Source organism: Symphalangus syndactylus, chromosome 8 (genome assembly GCF_028878055.3).
Source record: "Symphalangus syndactylus isolate Jambi chromosome 8, NHGRI_mSymSyn1-v2.1_pri, whole genome shotgun sequence".
In the NCBI taxonomy this organism is placed as follows: domain Eukaryota; kingdom Metazoa; phylum Chordata; class Mammalia; order Primates; family Hylobatidae; genus Symphalangus; species Symphalangus syndactylus.
Genome location: NC_072430.2, coordinates 140,667,627 through 140,686,482, shown reverse-complemented (window position 1 = coordinate 140,686,482; position 18,856 = coordinate 140,667,627). Strand labels below are relative to the sequence as shown.

General features: G+C 49.7%; 1 protein-coding gene across 6 annotated transcripts in view; it reads right to left on the bottom strand.

The window, feature by feature from the left end:
* Window positions 1–3,650: 3,650 nt before the first annotated feature.
* AGAP1 (ArfGAP with GTPase domain, ankyrin repeat and PH domain 1) overlaps window positions 3,651–18,856 on the bottom strand; it is a 638,294-nt gene continuing 623,088 nt past the window's right edge. For all 6 annotated transcript variants that reach the window (XM_055291058.2, XM_055291060.2, XM_055291059.2 and 3 more), the window contains 2 exons: window positions 7,435–7,690; window positions 3,651–3,978 (listed from right to left, as the gene is read on the bottom strand). In XM_055291058.2, the coding sequence (XP_055147033.1) occupies window positions 3,775–3,978; window positions 7,435–7,690 (460 nt within the window). In that variant the 3' untranslated portion in view covers window positions 3,651–3,774. The remainder of the gene's footprint in view (window positions 3,979–7,434; window positions 7,691–18,856) is intronic.

The window sequence follows — 18,856 nt, the reverse complement described above, 5'->3', positions numbered from 1 at the left end:
TCCTCTGGAGGGATGGCAGGGCCCGCTGAGCCTAGGAGTTTGTCTTTCTCATTAGACCACGTTTCTCCCTAAACAAGGTTAGCAACAGCTCCTATGCAGATATAGGGAATGACCCCAAATGTGCAGATGTCACAAAAACAGGAAGACTGGCATCTACACTGGATGACGAGGCTAGAACCATGCAGGCCTCATCAGGCTGGGCAAAATCTCAGAAGAGGGAGCTTCAATGCAAGGCCCTTGGCATCTACACTGGATGACGAGGCTGGAACCATGCAGGCCTCATCAGGCTGGGCAAAATCTCAGAAGAGGGAGCTTCAATGCAAGGCCCTTGTGCTGAAAAGCCACTGCCGAGAACTGGCCTGTGCACTAGGGGCTCTGCAGGGCATGCAGTTCAGTAAGATACCACTCTCTGCTCCATCTGAGAACCCCGTGATTGGCGAGCGACCCGCTGCCTTCACCCTCCTTTCCGGTGCATATATACATTGTGCACACACTTGGGAGATAGGACACTGCACCTGGTTTTGGGGCCAATGACTCAGGAACTTGTCACTTGCTCACCCTGGAGCTGCTCATTTCCTGGGATGAAACAGAGAGAGGGACCAGGGACCAGGACTGGGGTGCTGGGGGGGGCAAACCATCTGCCCGCCCCAGCACCTGAGGTCAGAATCACAGAGTCCTGTCCCTGCGGGCTGTTGCTGCTGCAGCCAGGTCTGCACCACACCCCTCCACTCCCCCGCAAGTTCAGTCTCTGCGAAGCTGAACGTGGGGGTGCAGACGTGTCCAGATCACCCACGGGGTTACACAGGCCGCTCGTGTGCCTCCCCCAGCTGGCTGTTTCTCGTCAAGGGAGAGTTTTAATTCTGAACAGGAAAGGTGAGGTGGATCCTGCAGTGGTGATCTGTCATCGTCACGTCACAGAACTGAACATGGAAATGAACAACGAAAACTCCACCCCCTTCTCAAACTAGTTATTCCTAGCTCCGCCCTCGGTCCTTGCCTCTCCCAGCCTTGGTGGTAATTAGCTTGAAAGTGGGAACGAGAGTGCGGTCAGCGAAGAAAGGACTTCTGGTTAGACACTGAAATACAAACAGACTGCCAACGAGCTCTGGGCAAAGCTGCCCCGTCTTCTTTTTTTCGAAAGACCCTTAAAACTGCCTTTCCTTCTGCTGCCAAAACTTGGGCCCTAGAAAGTGGCTGTGGCATGGAGCAGATGGACATCGCTGAGAATGGCAGGGGAGGGGCTGTGTTTTCTGAGGGGGAGTCATGGTGGCCCGTGCTGGGGGCCAGGAAGGGAAAAAACCGATCTGGCATTCAGGTTGTGGAAGGCAAAGTGAAACAAGAAGTCATTTGGGAAAATATTATATTATAAACACGTAGAATAATATGTACACACTCATATACATCCCAAAGAGAAGCCTCAAGGAGTTCCGTGTCTTCTCAAAAGAAGCTTCACTATGATAAAGCATTCCTATAGTGGGAATTAACTACAATGAAATAATTTAACAATTTCATTTATGCTATATCTGTGTCCACTACAGAGTCTACGGTGAAGGCTGTGTGGAGCGAGTGTGTCTAGTGGATTCGAACACCAACGCGTTCTTCAAAAATAGGCAATGACCTGTTTTTTTCTATTCACATTTACAATAGCTACATAGTGATGAAACGCAGACTGAAAAATCAAATGGCAGGACGATGGGACTGTCGTCAAGGTTCTCAGACTTGTGGCTTCCGCACCTGTTATACTTTTGGATACGAGTGAGCTCCACTTAGCTTCGTTAAGATTAGAAATTTCCATGAAACACTTACCCACTTATAAATTCTGTGTAAAGCTTTATTTTTTCCCCACCTACTTTAATTTTTTTTTAAAAAGTGAAATAAGAGGAAAAACTCTTATAAAATATAAGGTTTAATATACGAGAGCGAGGAACACCCCGGAGGCTGCCGGCGCATGTGGCTTCGAGTTTCTGTGCTACGTGATTCTAGTGTCCTCATCTTCCATCGTGACAACCCTTCTCCCCCCGTCACACTGCCAACGAGCTCTGGGCAAAGCTGCCCCGTTTGCTTTTAACCTAAGGGATGCTGTGGTTTGGTTGACTACCTTTGACTACCACCACTGAAGGCGGCGGACGTCTGAAGCGGCCGGATACCGACGATGGAAATCAGGCGAGGTACTAGCGCGGAGGGCCGGGCTGCCGGGTCAAGGTCATCTGGGTTCTCAGGAGCCAGTCTGTGCCACAGAACTATCAGCAGCTGCCTTCGTAAGGCACCTCGGTCAGGCATTCGGAAAACCACCCCATCTTGCCAGAGCCCCTTGGTCCTTGGTTAGCAAAGGCCGTATCCGATCTAAATCATGCTTTCAATCATGAGAAACCACATTCCTTCTTTTTCCCTTCTAATATACTCCAGTGCATCTTTTTTTTTTCTTTCTCAATTTTAATAAGCAAATTGTACCACCATCTTATTCTGAGATGCTCCTTTTTAAAAGCTGTAGATCACATTAATGGAAGTGTTTACTGCTGGGAATATTTTCCATGTACAATGATCTGTAACCCTCTTATCTCAACTAGTTGCACATTATTAGTTCACATCCAGTTCAATTTATAAATTAAGAGAGGTGCCATTTGTCTATACAAAAATCAATGCATATTTATGAACTTCTTTTATTCAAATATATTTTCACACATCTTATCTAAATACATAATACAGAAGCCTGTGTGACTTGGGCAATGTGGCCCAGGAGGGCCTGAGACTAACACATCCACCTCGGCAAAAGGACATAAAATATCTCTTATGGTCGGAAAAAATAGCCTTTTGTGTATTTACTTAGTTTACGAAATATACTTGAAATGTTATTATTAGCTGAATTTGTGGTTACCTTTTGAATTTCTGAGTTATTCTTATTTATTTTTCCCATTTTGTTTTTGCACCAAGATCGCAGTCAAATAATACTCAGCGACTGATTTCCTCTCTTTGGACTGAAAAATTAAACAGATACTAAATTATGACAGTGAATTTAGAAAGGAGGGCTCCAAGGGCTTGAAAGAACATGTCTGGGATAATATGATGCTTCTAAGAGTATTGCAATCACATCGTGGCAATCACCGGAGCGTGCCGCGTAACTACCTCCTCGGCTAATATGCTTTCTTCTCGGTGATGACTAATCATGTTCTATTAAACAGCAGTAATGCTGGAAGAACTCAACTATACAAGTGTAATGAAGCCAGTATTCTCCCTGGACAGATTAGCTACAACTGATTTGACACATACCATCATAGGGGCTTCAAACCTGACAAACTCTGTGCTTGCTTCTGATTTATGCCGTCAAGCTCCTCAGAGAAGAGATGGAATCCAAGTGTTCCGTTTGGTAGAGGTGAAATGTACTATGTGCTTAACTGCCAGTTAAGGAAAGTTGCCCCTTCTCCTTGTTCCTCGCCTCCCCTCCCCCCTCGCGTCCCCGTCCCTTGTGCCACCAGGACAAGGGTCCTGCGCCATGTGCTATCATCAAAGGGCCAAGGCCCGTCGCTCTCTCCTGTTTGTGGTTTAGGGGAGTTTATGAAAAGGAGCCACTTCTGCAGTCTCCTGGCCGCCTCTTCGCCCCTTGAGGATGTCCAGGTTTTGTGATTTTGTTTGGGGTGAGAGTGGGTGGGCGGGAGGGAGGCGGCCACCAGGAAGAGGGAGGGGATGCGACGGGACTCACGTGCTGCGACTTCCGAGCGAGAATGCGGCGAGGCTGCCGCGTCCCGGGTGCGGCGAGCAGGCAGGCACGGCTGTTCCTCAGATGATGGTGGGCACCCTCCCGCTGCTGTTGTTCCGGTTATTGTTTCTCCTGGACAGGTTGGGGGTGGCCATGAGCACGAAGCGCTCGTCGGGGCAGCCATACTGCAGCAGCACGTCGATGCACTCTTGGCTGGAGGCCTGCCGGGCGTAGGCCAGCGCTGTGTTCCCGTGGGCATCTCGGGCCATGACGTCCACCCCGTACTGTGGAGGTAACGGAGCCCACGTTAGTATCATGGGGGACGTGATGGAGGGAGGGGGCAGGGAAGCTTTCTCTCAGCCCTTGCATGTGGCTTGTGCTTGGACAGCGGGGCCAGCTACACAACTGGCTGGGGCGCCAGGACCATCCAGTGCTGGTGGCACAGCCTGTACCTGTGGCCAGCGGATTCTTTTAAGGGAAGAACGTGTCTTTTTTTTCAACTGAAAGCCCCTCCCTTGTGCAACATTAAGGAATCAAAGATAACTTTAGTTTTGCTGTTTCTATTTTGACTTTCCAATTGCACAAAGAAAAAAAAAATCATTGTTTTGATCTCAGAATTTTCATTATAGGAAATACATAAATAACACATAAGAGCTCAAGAAGAAAAAAAATCACCCATAATCTTACTATTTAGAGATAACCTTTGTGAATTAGTGTATTTCCTTCCAATGAGTTTTCTTTGAATCTACATGTATATGTACATGATTAAGACTATACAAATAATTTGTATTTTTTTCATTTTTTATTGATCACTATACTGTGATCATTTTCTTACATCATTAAAAATTACTCAGAAGCACAACACAAGCTGGGTGCAGTGGCTCACTTCAGCCCAGGAGTTCAAGACTAGCCTCAGCAATATAGGGAGACCCTGTCTCTAGAAAAAAACACATTTTTAAAAAATTAGCTGGGCACGTGGCATGTGCCTGTGGTCCCAGCTATGCAGGAGGCTGAGGTGGGAGGATCGCTTGAGCCTAGGAGGCAGAGGCTGCCGTGGGCCGAGATCACACCACTGCACTCCAGCCTGGGCAACAGAGTGAGACCCTGTCTCCCCACCCCCCAAAAAGCATGACATATGCAAGTCATACAGTATTCCACCACATGAACAGAATTCAGAACTCTCCCCTCAACTGTGCACACTTCGTAAAAATTGTCAACGGATCCGGGCGTGGTGGCTCACGCCTGTAATCCCAACACTTTGGGAGGCCGAGGAGGGTGGATCATGAGGTCAGGAGTTTGAGACCAGTCTGACCAACATGGTGAAACCCCGTCTCTACTAAAAATACAAAAATTATCTGGGAGTAGTGGTATATGCTTGTAATCCCAGCTAGTCAGGAGGCTGAGGTGGGAGAATTGCTTGAACCCGGGAGGCGGAGGTTGCAGTGAGCCGAGATGGTGCCACTGCACTCCAGCCTGGGCAACAGAGTGAGACTCCATCTCAAAAAAAATTGTCACTGGAAGAAACAGTGCCCGGATGTATATCCTCACATATAGAATCTTTCTCAGGGTCTGTGATTGATTATGAGAGTGATGATTAGAAGGGGGAAAATATGAGGTTAAAGTACACAACATTTTTAAGCTTTTTGCTCATGAAAAAGAGTGAATTCACTTCCATTTCTGCCAACTCACAATGTGTGGGAGTCTGAGGCCACTCAACAGCATGGAATCACTGCCATCAAAGGAATTTCTGCTCAATTGGAGAAGGAAAGATGGCCTGTAATTTATAACTGTGTCTCTGCTCCCACCAACAATTCATATGTTTAAGTCCTAACACCCAGTACTTTAGAATGTGACTGTATTTGCAGATAGAGCCTTTATGGTGGTACATGAGCTTAAATGAGGTCACAGTAGGGTTAGTATCTATATGAGAAGAGGAAGAGGCTGGGCTGGGAGGCTGATATCTGTAATCTCAACACTTCGGGAGGCCAAGGTGAGAGGACTGCTTAAAGGCAGGAGTTCAAAACCCATGGGCAATATGGTAAGAACGTAACTCTACAAAATTTTTAAAAAATTGCCATTCATGGGGGTGCATGCCTGTGGTCCCAACTACTTGGGAGGCTAGAGTGGGGGGACTGCTTGAGCCCAGGAGTTCGAGGTTACAGCCGGCTAAGATTGTGCCACTGCACTCCAGCTTGGACAACAGAGCAAGACCTTGTCCCAGAAAGAACGGGGTTGGGGGAAAGGAAAGATCTAACAGGAGCAAGTGCGGAGGAAAGGCCCTGTGAGAACACAGGGAGAGGGCGGCTGTCTACCAGCCACGAGAGGCCTCGCCAGGAACCATCCCTGCTGGCCCTTTGATCTCGTACTTCCAGCCTCCAGAACTGTGAAAAAATAAATGTCTGTTGTTGAAGCACCCCTGTCTGTGGTATTTTGTTATGGCAGCCCTAGCACACTACACACAACTCTTATTTAATTTGCATTACATCACATGTATGACTAATGAGCAAAAGGGAGTATCTGTGTGATTTTGGTGTAGTGTCTATATCTCATCTCATTCACCAACTGCACCCATCAAAACAGTCAGATCAAGGCTGGGCGTGGTGAGTCATGCCTGTACTCCCAGCACTTTGGGAGGCCGAGGTGGGAGGATCACGAGGTCAGGAGTTCGAGACCAGCCTGACCAACATGGTGAAACCCTGTCTCTACTAACAATACAAAAATTAGCTGGGCGTGGTGGTGTGCACCTGTAATCCCAGCTACCCAGGAGGCTGAGGCAGGAGAATTGCTTGAACCTGGGAGGTGGAGGTTGCAGTGAGCCAAGATCACACCACTGCACTCCAGCCTGGGTGACAGAGGGAAACTCTGTCTCAAAAAAACAAAAAAACAAAAAAGTCAGATCAAAAACATGCAGAAACCTGCTGCACTCTACACATGCCACTGTAGAACGTGCTGCTGTGCTGGAGTGACCCATCCTGCCTTGTGGGTGGAGACAGAAGAGCCTCCAGCTGGGTGTCCCACCTTTGGGTGCTGTCCCTACTTCTGGGCACACACTTGCCTTCCCTACCTGGGAAGCCTCCCTGCAGGCAGCTTTCTGCCTGCCTCTGGTGGGGACCTGCCTCGGCTGAAGCCCCAGGGGTCCACAGGCAGCCCCTAGGTGGGCGTGTCTTCTCAGACGTAGCTCCCGGGTGGCACAGGCAGGGCCTCTCTGCACAACCACTTTATCCTTCTCTTTCACTCCTTCAAGCATTGTGACACATGCTTCAATAGGAATGTAAAGAATACTTTTCCCCAGTAGAAATTAATCAGAATGGTTTGAAAGAAGCCCTTTGACAAACTCCTGCCACATCAGACCTCAAAGTTTAGGGTCCAGTATTTCTGTGTTAAGTGAATAAAAACACCAAAGGTTTGGAAATGGGGAAACCCTACAAGCCATCCCGTTAATACATCGCCTTCCCCCGAGAAGATGATGGAAATGAAAAAGAGGGATACCACCAATCCTGCTTGACAAGGGGCAATCACAAAGCTGCAATTTTCAGAAACTCTAGCAAGTACTGTACAAGGAGGACCAACTGTCTCTCCATAAGGCCCTCTGCTCTTCAATCAGAGTTTCCCATTAGGAACTGTTCCCACTTGCAGATCGAGAACAACAGCCTTCTGCCAGAAAGATGCCCACGAAAGCAGAACAAAGCAGACAGTGCCTCCTGTGGCCCCGTCCTCTGCCAGGCGTGCCGACCACCTACCCAGATCAGGAGTTGCGCCAGGACCACATTCCCCTTGCGGCAGGCCAGATGCAGGGCCGTGCGGCCGTCTCCCTCCCCGCAGGTCTCGTTCACCTCGTCCCGGGAGCCGTGTGCCAGCAGCAGGATGGCCGTCCTCAGGTCCTCGTCGGCGGTGGCCCGCAGCAGGTGCTGGCCCAGGGACAGCTCCGTGCATGGTAGCGGGGCCAGGAAGAGCTTCTGCTCGTACTTGGCACGGATCCACCGTTCCTTCTCTTCCCTGCAAAGAGCCACCAGACAGGTGCGGTCACGATCAGGCCCGAGAACACAGGCTGCCAGCCCCTGCCCCATGCGGTCGGGAGGAGCCGAGAGGAAAGTGAAATAACAGAAAGCAAAGGTCTTCACTCAGCACAAAGCCCCCTGGGGGAAACGTTTATCCACCTTCACAAAACAGCGTCCTCACCAGCAGCATCAGCCCAGAAATGCAGATTCTCAGGTCAGGCCCTAGACCCCCTGAATCCGAACCTCTCGGGGTGTTTTAACAAGCCCTGCAGGGGATTCCAATAGGCCCAAGGTGTGAGAGCCACTGATCTCAGGCTCATACACTGCCTTGGTGCTCTCTGTTTCTGTCACTTTTAGTGCAGAAGCTGTCCTTGGAAAGAAAACTACCAAGTGAGGGCTCAAGGCCACGGCCTTGGATCAGTGGCTCTCACACGCCGATGCACAGGGGAAACCACCCTACTGCCTGGGACCGGCACGATGGAAGCATGGTCTCCAGGGCCGAGAGCACGGACTGGCATGATGGAAGCATGGTCTCCGGGGCTGAGAGTTGCTTTACTGTAAGCAGGACTGTAAGTCAGGGCTGTAGGGCACTTCGCTGGAGCCAGGGGGGCGGGGGGTAAGGGACAGCCGGTGCGCTCCCCACACCTGGGGGTGACCATGTGCTCTTAGCTCCAAACTCCGAAACAGGGGGTGTGTGTGGACTCCCCAGGGTCTCCAAACCCTTTCAGCTGAGGAAAACATGGCAACAGACTCACGCAGGAGAGGGCGGAGACTCCAATGAGGAGGTTTAGAAGGGTGACGCAGCTTTTGGAATCTCCAGATACTTGGGAAAGGCTTAAGTGGAAAGGACAGAATGTCAGGAATTCCTTAACTGACAAAGAGTGGCTGGGTTTTCTGGGGGAAACTGTTGCAGGGCCTGGGAAACAGGCAGGTAACTCCCAGAAGCCAGAGCTGAGCCCAGAGGCAGAGGAGAGGACAAAGCTGGGGAGAGGGTGGATGGGGTCGGAGGTGTGGAGAGTGGATGATACTGATGCCTGCCCGCCCCGGCCCCAGCATCACAACCTGGCTGAGATGGGGCTGCCTGAGCTGGCCAGTGTCATACGTGGTCTCCTTCTGGGGGGTCTACAGAGAATGGGGACCCTGCTACACATCTGTGGGGAGGGCTGAGAAGGAGAGGACAGGATGAGATGAGAAGCTCAAGAAATAGAAGAGGAAACCAACAGTAAGGCATGTTTATGTTGACGCAAAGGAAGGACCCCAGGCCAGCAGCTCCTATACTCTGTGGCTACTCATGATTGGTTTCTGGTTTCTCAAAAAAGAGTGTGAGAAATACTGAAAACTCAAGACTCTGCAGCACCGCTAGAGGGGAAAAAAAGGTGGGGTGGTGGGGGATAAGAAATTTACAAACAACAATGCGAGATTTTACAAGTAGCTCTTGAAATTTTATAAGGATCCCAGGAACCGAGCCCAGCCAGGGAAGTGCTCCCTGCCTGCCTTTTTGATGAGGATGACAAAGAAAAGAGGCCGGGAGTGGTGGCTCACGCCTGTAATCCCAGCACGTTGGGAGGCCGAGGTGGGTGGATCACCTGAGGTCAGGAGTTCGAGACCAGCTTGGCCAACATGGTGAAACTCCGTCTCTACTAAAAATACAAAAATTAGCCAATGTGGTGGCAGGTGCCTGTAATCCCAGCTACTCAGGAAGCGGAGGTAGGAGAATCTCTTGGACCCGTGAGGCAGAGGTTGCAGTGAGCTGAGATTGCGCCATTGCACTCCAGCCTGGGTAACAGAATGAGACTCCATCTCGGAAAAAAAAAAAAAAGAAAGAAAGAAAGAAAGAAAAGCTCTACGTGTAAGAAGGGACTGCAGTTACCCATAGAGACTTTAATAACGCGCTGATTCACAATTGCCCTCTCCAAAATTCAGGTTTCTCCAGGGGAATAATCAGAGTACACAGCTACAAACGACACGGAGAAACCACTCAGGGCTTCCGTGAAAGTCTAGAAAGAAAACTCATTACCCATGACATTTTTGCTTCCGAAGTACAGAGGAAAGGCCTTGTTTACACCTTTTACCCGTGTTTACATTGCACCTAGTGATCTAGTGTCGGGTTAGCCCTAATCTGTTTTTAAATACTTAGGCAAACAAATTCTTCCAGGAGTAAATCTGGATTAGTTTTGCTTCACTTCCTGGTACATGTGAGTGACCCCAGAGTGACCCCCGACTCTTTTCATTTGGAGATTTCCAGGACAAACACTTGGCTACAGCTGAGTACTGACACCGACCCCCACAAATGCAGCGGAGGCAGCCCCCGCACCCCACTCGGGCAAAAACACAAGCACAAAAGCCCTGGCAATGTCTGGGAAATGCAGGTTCAGGAGACAGACAAAAAGAAGTAGTTCTGATACTATTTTAAAGGCCTTATTTAAAATGTATTAAACGTTTGTTGATGCATTTCATAAATCACAAAAGAGAAGGAGCAAAACGTGAATTAAATGAAAAGGGATGACGGTGAAGGATACATCCAGATTTTCCAGTTCCAATTTGCTAACTCTCATTTTTTGGTAGACATTAAAATCCCACAACTATTTGATTCCGCTCCAATTGACTTTAATAGTCATTGCCAAATCACCCAGGGATAAACCACATAACTTAACATAGTAGCTACAGCGCTAACTGCAATTATTCGATTTCTTTTTAATATTCGAACACCCCAGCCAAAGAATGAGTACAAACCTGCAGCTCCTGAACCCTTCGCTGCGTGGGTATGTTCTCCCTGGGAACTGCTGGAGTGATTCTCTGTCCTCACATCTCACCTCATAGGCAACCTCATCTGAACTGACAAGCTGATACACATTTGAATGAGCTGTTCTTTACTTTTAAAAATCAGCATTGTTGATACCACCTTAATCCTTCAAGAATGGGCCATAATCAAAAAATCTAAACAGTAGATGTTGGCGTGGATGTGGTGTACAGGGAACACTTACTTCTATGCTGCTGGTGGGAATGTAAACTCGCACAGCCGCTATGGAAAACAGTGTGAAGATTCCTTAAAGAACTAAAAGTAGAACTACCATTTGATCCAGCAATCCCACTACTGTACCTACCCAGAGGAAAAGAAGTCATTATATGAAAAAGATATTTACACACACATTTATAGCATCACAATTCACAACTGCAAAATTGTGGAACCTACCCCAATGGCCATCAATCAACAAGTGGATAAAGAAACTGTGGTGTATATATATATACATGACAGAATACTACACACCCATAAAAAGGAATGGGTTAACAGCAATTGCAGTGACCTCCGATGAGACTATTATTCTAAGGAAAGTAACTCAAGAATGGAAAGCCAAGCATCGCATGTTCTCACTGATATGTGGGAGCTAAGCTATGGGGACATAAAAGGCCTAAGAATGATACAACGGACTTTGGGGACTTGGGGGGAAGAGTGGGAGGGGGGCAAGGGATAAAAGACTACAAATAGGGTGCAGTGTATAGTGCTCGGGTGATGGGTGCACCAAGATCTCACAAATCACCACTAAAGAACTTACTCATGGCTGGCCGTGGTGGCTTAGGCCTGTAATCTCAGCACTTTGGGAGGCTGAGGTGGGTGGATCTCTTGAGGTCAAGAGTTTCAGACTGGCCTGGCCAACATGGTGAAACCCTGTCTCTACTAAAAATACAAAATAGTCGAGGGTGGTGGCGTGCGCCTGTAATCCCAGCTACTCGGGAGGCTGATGCAGGAGAATCACTTGAACCCAGGAGGCAGAGGTTGCAGTGAGCCAAGATTGCACCACTGCACTCCAGCCTGGGCGACAGAGCAAAACTCTCAAAAAAAAAAAAAAAAAAGAACTTAATTAACTGAATACCACCTGTACCCCAATAACTTATGGAAAAAAAAATCAGCATTGTTTAAACTATGTAATAAAAGGTAGGTCCAGGTTTTGTGGGCCCGAAACCCACAAAAGGGAGGCTGAGATAGGAGAACTGCTTGAACTCTGTGGAGGGTGGAGGATGCAGTGAGCTGAGATTGCACCATTGCACTCCAGCCTGGGCAACAAAAATGAAACTCCGTTTCAAAAACAAAAAAACAAGTTTTCAGCCAGGTGCAGTGGCTCATGCCTGTAATCCTCGCACTCTAGGGGGCTGAGGCCAGGCAGGCCACCTGAGGTCTGGAGTTTGAGACCAGCCTGGCCAACATAGTGAAAACCCATCTCTACTAAAAATACAAAAATCAGCCTGGCATGGTGGCACACACCTGTAGTCCTAGCTACCCAGGAGGCTGAGGCAGGAGAATCGCTTGGATCCAGGAGGTGGAGGTTGCAGTGAGCCAAGATTGCGCCACTGCACTCCAGCCTGGGTGACAGAGTGAGACTCTGTCTAAACAAAACAAAACAAACAAAAACAGAAGCTTTCAATGCTGACTTCTGAGTCCTTTGGGACTGCAATATTTCAGTGTTTTTTTGGACACTAGGAGGTGGCCAGGGAGTTGGGGCAGCCACTGGGCTTTGTGTCTGTATCAGATGTGATTCTTGTTAGCAGCTGAAATTTAACTAGTGTGAAAACAGGACTCAGACAAGGACACTGGGTTTTTTGGTGCTACTTCAGCAACCTGAGGCACGTCAGCCACCTGCTATGACTCGAAGCCCACCTCCTGTGGATGTTCCCATCTGCATACCAGGGGGAAAGCTTAGCTCCCTGCACTTTCTGCAATGCCCAAAGGCAGAGAAAAGCCAATCTCCCCACCAACCCTAGGCTCATAGGCTGCACTCTTAAGCATTAGAGAGACTGTGGCTTATGTGCCTTTTTTCGACTTAGTGGTGTAGACGTTCGCCTTTCTAATAACTTCTTGGACTCTCCTTTCCTCATCTGTCAAATGTGGACAGTGACATCTACACCAGGCAGGGCTGTTTTGGGATTTGGGATCACGCATTTGGATGACACCATGGCCACAGTGGTTCCCCTGCAAACAGCCGCTGTTATGACCGAAGAGAACAACCTCTCTGATAATTCAATGTCACGTGAGCACACAGGAGCTCACCAGTGGAAGCGGCACGTGTGGGGGAAGTGCTGGTGGCACGGGGCCGTGGGTACTGAAGGCCTGCTGGGCACGGGAGGCTTCTAAATCACGGCTGTGTGCACATACGAGCTTCACGCAACTCCTCATGCTCAGCATGGTAGGGGGGCCGCTCTTGGCCAGAGGCCTTGCCAAGCCTGCTGGCATCTTGTGAGCTCCCCCGAGGGTGCAGAGGATCCTGAGACTCTGGGGTAAGAAGGAGTCTGGCTGGTTTAAATGACCTCATAGCTGTCAGAGTTGCAGGAGTAACATCTGGTTGGCTCCTGCCCATAGCCTTGAGATGTTTAAAGGCTTCTTGGATGTTAGAGGCTGAGCCATGTCCCATAAAATTCACATGCTGAAGCTTTAACCCTCAATGTTGCTGTATGTGGAGACGGGGTCTTCAGGGAGAGAATTAAGGTTAAATGACGCTATAAAGATACAGCCCTAATTCAATAAGCCCGGTGCCCGTATAAGAGGACGAGACACTGGTGATGTCTCTCTCCCTCTGAGCGCACCCGGAGGAAAGGCAGGACACAGGGAGAAGGCACCATCTGCGAGCCAGGGAGAGAAGTCTCACCAGAACCAACCCTGCGGGCACCCTGATCCCAGACTTCTAGCCTCCTCCAGAACCGTGAGATGTGAATGTCCTGCACTTAAGCCACCCATGTGTAATACTTTATTTTGGCAGCCTGAGCTGACGCATACTCTGGATAGCATCCTTCATCTTTCTCACTAGCATCTCCATACGCAGGTCACATATGACCAAAGGACATGCTGACAATGGCTTCTTCTCGATGAGAAGATTCCGTCTAGAGGCATTTGCCCTAAGAAGCCACGACGTCAAAGCACACAGACTCAAATGGTCATTCGGAGGCCACGATTCTACTTCTGGGATCCCTGGCTTGTCTTGGCTGAGCCTTTCATTTTCCCCAAGGAAGGCCAGTTCAAGAGCAGGCAGCCGGCAGTAGATCACCTCACCTCATTCCAACCCCCGGGAGGACCACTGCTCACAGCCTCCGTTAGCTAATGAGCTAAAAAATGAATTATTGGTGCAGCCGGCCGTCAGCAGAAAGGAGGGGGCCCAGTTCCTCATTTGATGCGGTGCTGACACACCTTTAAATAAATCAACCGCAGGAGAGCGAGGGAAAATGAGGGAATGGGCGACTCATCTGAAGAAAGGCACTGACCCAATCCCCAAAATGAAAAGAAAAGGTACATTTCAGGCACCATCGTGTTTTATATTTGCTTCTCCTCCTGCCTAAAAGAAGAGGTAAAGGTAGCTCTTTACCTCTCTCTGGGCCATGACAGGAAGCGGTCCACAGGGACAGCCAGGCACTGAGCACAGGACATAGGAATCACTGGGTAGGTTGCAGGAGCTGTGAACCCTCTGGGTTTTTCGGGGTCTGCCAGCTCTGAGGCAGACACTCTAGCACTGCTGCCTGACGGGCTTTGCCGCACCTGACCTTGAGGGGTGGTGACTTGGCCAAGGTGGCTTCCCTGTGTCCACCCAAAGACAATTCTCTTGGACACTCCCCATACTTAGTGCCTGCCACGCCAAATCCACCGCATGACTCAGCTGGCAAGGTGTAATCTCCATGTAACCGGAGCACTTAGCATGGGGGTAAGGATGACAGTAACTGACTTTATTGATCATTCCTGGTAACACCCCCGAGCATGTACACATTTTAAAAAACAAACTCCAGCCGGGCATGGTGGCTCATGCCTGTAATCCCAGCACTTTGGGAGGCCGAAGTGGGTGGATCACGAGCTCAGGAGTTCGAGACCAGCCTGGCCAACATGGTAAAACCCCATCTCTACTAAAAATACAAAAATTAACCAGGCATGGTGGCGGATGCCTGTAATCCCAGCTACTCGGGGGGCTGAGGCAGAGAATTGCTTGAACCCGGGAGGCGGAGGTTGCAGTGAGTCGAGATTGCACCACTGCACTCCAGCCTGGGCAACAGAACAAGACTCTGTCTCAAAAACAAAACAAACCCCACATCAAATGTGGAACAAGATGCACACATGACGGCAGAGTGGTGGCCGTATTTTGGGAAACCGTGGGAAAAAAGAAAGGCTGCAGGAAAGAAGAGACAGGTCTATTTTATTGCAAGCTTCAAAAGGGGAAAAAGAGTGGAGAGCCTGGAACTGACAGACCTGGCTTTTCCTTCCTTGAAACAGAGCAAGAAGGAAGGAAAGACCCAGGGAATTTTACACCATTCAGGCCAGACAGGGCGGCAGAGCGGAAGCAGGGGGGCTCCCAATCTGGCCCCCACCTTCAGGACAGGCCTGGGGCCATGAGGTGGCCGGCCAGCAGCCTGGCAGGGCCAAGTTCTCTTCTCTGGAAAAAGATGGATGCTGAGCTGCCTTCAACCTGCCCAGGGACCAGACTGAGAGAGCGGGAGAGCCTCCTGTGCATGTATGTGTGAGCGTGTGCATGTGAGTGCCGACTGAGAGAGCAGGAGAGCCTTCTGTGCGTGTGTGTGTGTGTGAGTGTGAGTACCGCCTCCCACCTCCTGAGCCCCTGAGCTTGGGCCGGGATGCCCACGCTGCTCCCAGTTTGCCCAGCGTCATACAACTCCCAGCCCCTGCAAACAGAAAGCAGGTGCTGCACAGATGTGATGACAGCCAACCCAGCGACGACAGAACCAAGGAAGAGTGAAGAACAGATCAGGAGGGAGGGGACGGGAGATGGAGAGAAGCATTTACGTTTACAAAAGAAAATGTGCAAGTCAGGGTTGTGGGGAGAGAGGCCTTTTCTTTTTTCTTTTTTTTTTTTTTTTTTGAGATGGAGTGTCACTGTGCCACCCAGGCTGGAGTGCAGTGGCACAATCTTGGCTCACTGCAACCTCCACTTCCTGGGTTCAAGCGATTCTCCTGCCTCAGCCTCCTGAATAGCTGGGATGACAGGCACGTGCCACCACGTCCGGCTAATTTTTGTATTTTTAGTAGAGATGGGGTTTTGCCATGTTGGCCAGGCTGGTCTCGAACTATGGACCTCAGGTGATCTGCCCTCCTCAGCCTCCCAAAGTGCTTGGATTACAGGTGTGAGTCACCACACTCGGCCTCCAGAGAGCTTTTATTTCAATCTCTGTGGCAAGGACCCAGGGTGGGGGCCAATCATCACATGCAGGCTGCACTGGGCTCTTTCTTGGGGTTACAGGTCCTGGGGTAAAAGCCCGAGGGAAGACCACGTGGGAGCCCTCACTGCGGTGCACACTGGAGAACGCACCTGAGCAAGACTGGTCGCGTGACAACACTGCCGATGACTCCAATCAAAAGGCAACAACCAACTGTGATGGTTTATCTGTCCTCAAGTGACTGGGGGATGCCATGGGCAGGTCTGTGTGTTCCCAGAACTTCACACTGCCCGATACCGGGATGGATCCTCTATGTTTTTTTTTGAAATAGGGTCTCACTGTTGCCCAGGCTAGAGTGCAGTGGCTTGACCAGGGCTCACTGCAGCCTCGAACTCCTGGGCTCAAGCAGTCCTCTCAACTCAGCCTCCCAAGTAGCTGGGAATACAGGCGTATACCACCATGCTTGGCTAATTTTTTGTACTTTTTGTAGAGATGGGGTTTCACCATGTTGCCCAGGCTGGTCTCAAACTCCTGGACTCAAGTGATCCACCTGCTTTGTGCTGGGATTACAAGTGTTGAGACACAGTGCCAAGTCTTCTTCTTTTTTTTTTAAGACAAGGTCTTGCTATGCTGCCCAGGCTGGGTTTGAGCAGGCTGGATTGCTTTGGGCTCAAGCAATCCTCCTACCTCAGCCCCTTGAACAGCAGACTTTCAGCACTGTCTTGTGGCGGGGTCTGGGAGATGAACCTGTGCCACCATGCCTGGATAATTTTTTTTTTGTAGAGATAGGGGTCTTGCTATATCGTCCAGGTTGGGATTCAAGCAATCCTCCCACCTCAGCCTCCTGAGTAGCTGGGCCTATAGGCATGCGCCACCACGCTCAGCTAGGATCAGCCCTTTCTCATCCCAGTGACTGGAAACACTGCAGTGAGGGTGCCTTCCCTGCACAGATTTATCAACAAAGCCTGCTCTTTTATCACTGCTATGTGTTTGTGTCACCCCAAATCCACTTGCTGAAATCCTAACTCCCCAAGGTGATGTTATTAAGAGGTAGGGCCTTTGGGGGGTGACTAGGTGATGATTGCCCTGCCCTCATAAATGGGATTTAGTGCTCTTTTTTATAAAAGAGGCCTGAGGGAGCTGGTTTGCCTCTTCTATCACATGAGGTCATAGCAATGAGCTATTCTCCATGAAGCAGAGACCGAGCCCTCACTAGACACCGAATCTGCCGGTGCCCCTACCTTGGACTTTCCAGCCTCTAGAACCATGAGCAAGACACTTCTTTCGTTTATAAATCACCCCATCTAAGGTATTTTGTTATAGCAGCCCCAGAGGACTAAGACAATAATAAACATAGGCCTTTCTGCATAATTTCTCCATTTTTATTTACAATGCTACATAAGCCAAATGGTGGGTTTTAGGTGATTGATCATGGACATATATTTATATAAATGTAGAGTCACTATTAAAATAGACAAACTCTGTTATACAGACTAGGAAAAGTATCAGTAATGTTCACAGCCAATGCTTATCAAGTATTTGTGATGTGCCAACCACTGACTTGAGGCTTTTTTATTTTTTGAGACAGGGTCTTGCTTTATCACCCAGACTAGAGTGCAGTGGCGCAATCGTAGCTCACTGCAGTCTGGAACTCCTGGGTTCAAGTGATCCTCCCGCCTCAGCCTCCCAAGTAGGTGGAACTACAGGTGCACATCACCATGCCCAGCTATTTTTAAATTTTTTTTGTAGAGAACGGGGTCTTTTTCTTTTCTCTTAGAGACAGGGTCTCTCTCTGTTGCCCAGGTTGGAGTGCAGTGGCTCCACCAGGGTTGGCCAGGCTGGTCTTGAACTCCTGGCCTCAAGCAATCCTCCCACCTTGGCCTCCCAAAGTGCTGGGATTACAGGTGTGAGTCACTACACTCAGCCCAGGCTGAACCTTTTACACAATTACCTGGGTTAATTCTAACAACGCCTAGTGAGGAAGGTCCTATTCTTACCCCCATCTTAGAGGAGAAGGTCAGTGATACAGAACACTGCCCAGGGCCCCCAGCTGGGACACCCGACAGACTGGCTGCCCTGGCACTGCCTGACCTCTTGCTCAGGGATCTGATGCCTCCCAAATTAGGAAACTTCTTCCCATCTGTACAACCAGATCTCTGGGCTTCGAGAGTCTAGGTGGATCCACAGCATCGTTTTCTCACTCTCTCCCTTTGGCCATCTTAACACTTGGCTCTGGTCTCTGGCGAAGGGTTAGGAAGGGTTTGCTTCAGAGAAAGCATCTAGAGCTGTGCCCCCCAATGGGGCAGCTAGCTATAAGTTGCCCGTGGGTGTGGACGTGAATTAATTGAAACAAAATAACATTAAAAACACAGTTCCTTTAGACACATTTCCAGTGCTTTACATAAATATGTGGTTGGCAGCTGCCACCTTGGGATGCTCGGATCCAGAACGTTCCCACAGCTGCTGGTCCAGAGCACTGACGCTGCCTCCGACTGGGACGTTCCCACGGCTGCCGGTTTAGAACACCGACACTGCCCTCACGGCTGCCGGTCCAGAGCACCGACGCTGCCTCCGACTACGACATTCCCACGGCTGCCGGTCCAGAGCACCGACGCTGCCTCCGACTAGGACATTCCCACGGCTGCCGGTCCAGAGCACCGACGCTGCCTCCGACTAGGACATTCCCACGGCTGCCGGTCCAGAGCACCGACGCTGCCTCCGACTAGGACATTCCCACGGCTGCCGGTCCAGAGCACCGACGCTGCCGCCGACTAGGACATTCCCACGGCTGCCGGTCCAGAGCACCGACGCTGCCGCCGACTAGGACATTCCCACGGCTGCCGGTCCAGAGCACCGACACTGCCGCTGACTAGGACATTCCCAGGCTGCTGATCGAGAACACTTCTGCCATTACAGAGGATGCATGGATCTAGATCATCTCAGTTTTTCCTTCCTCCTCTTCTTCCCTATCAAAACTATCTATAATTTATTATTATAAATATTTACAATAATTACAAAGATG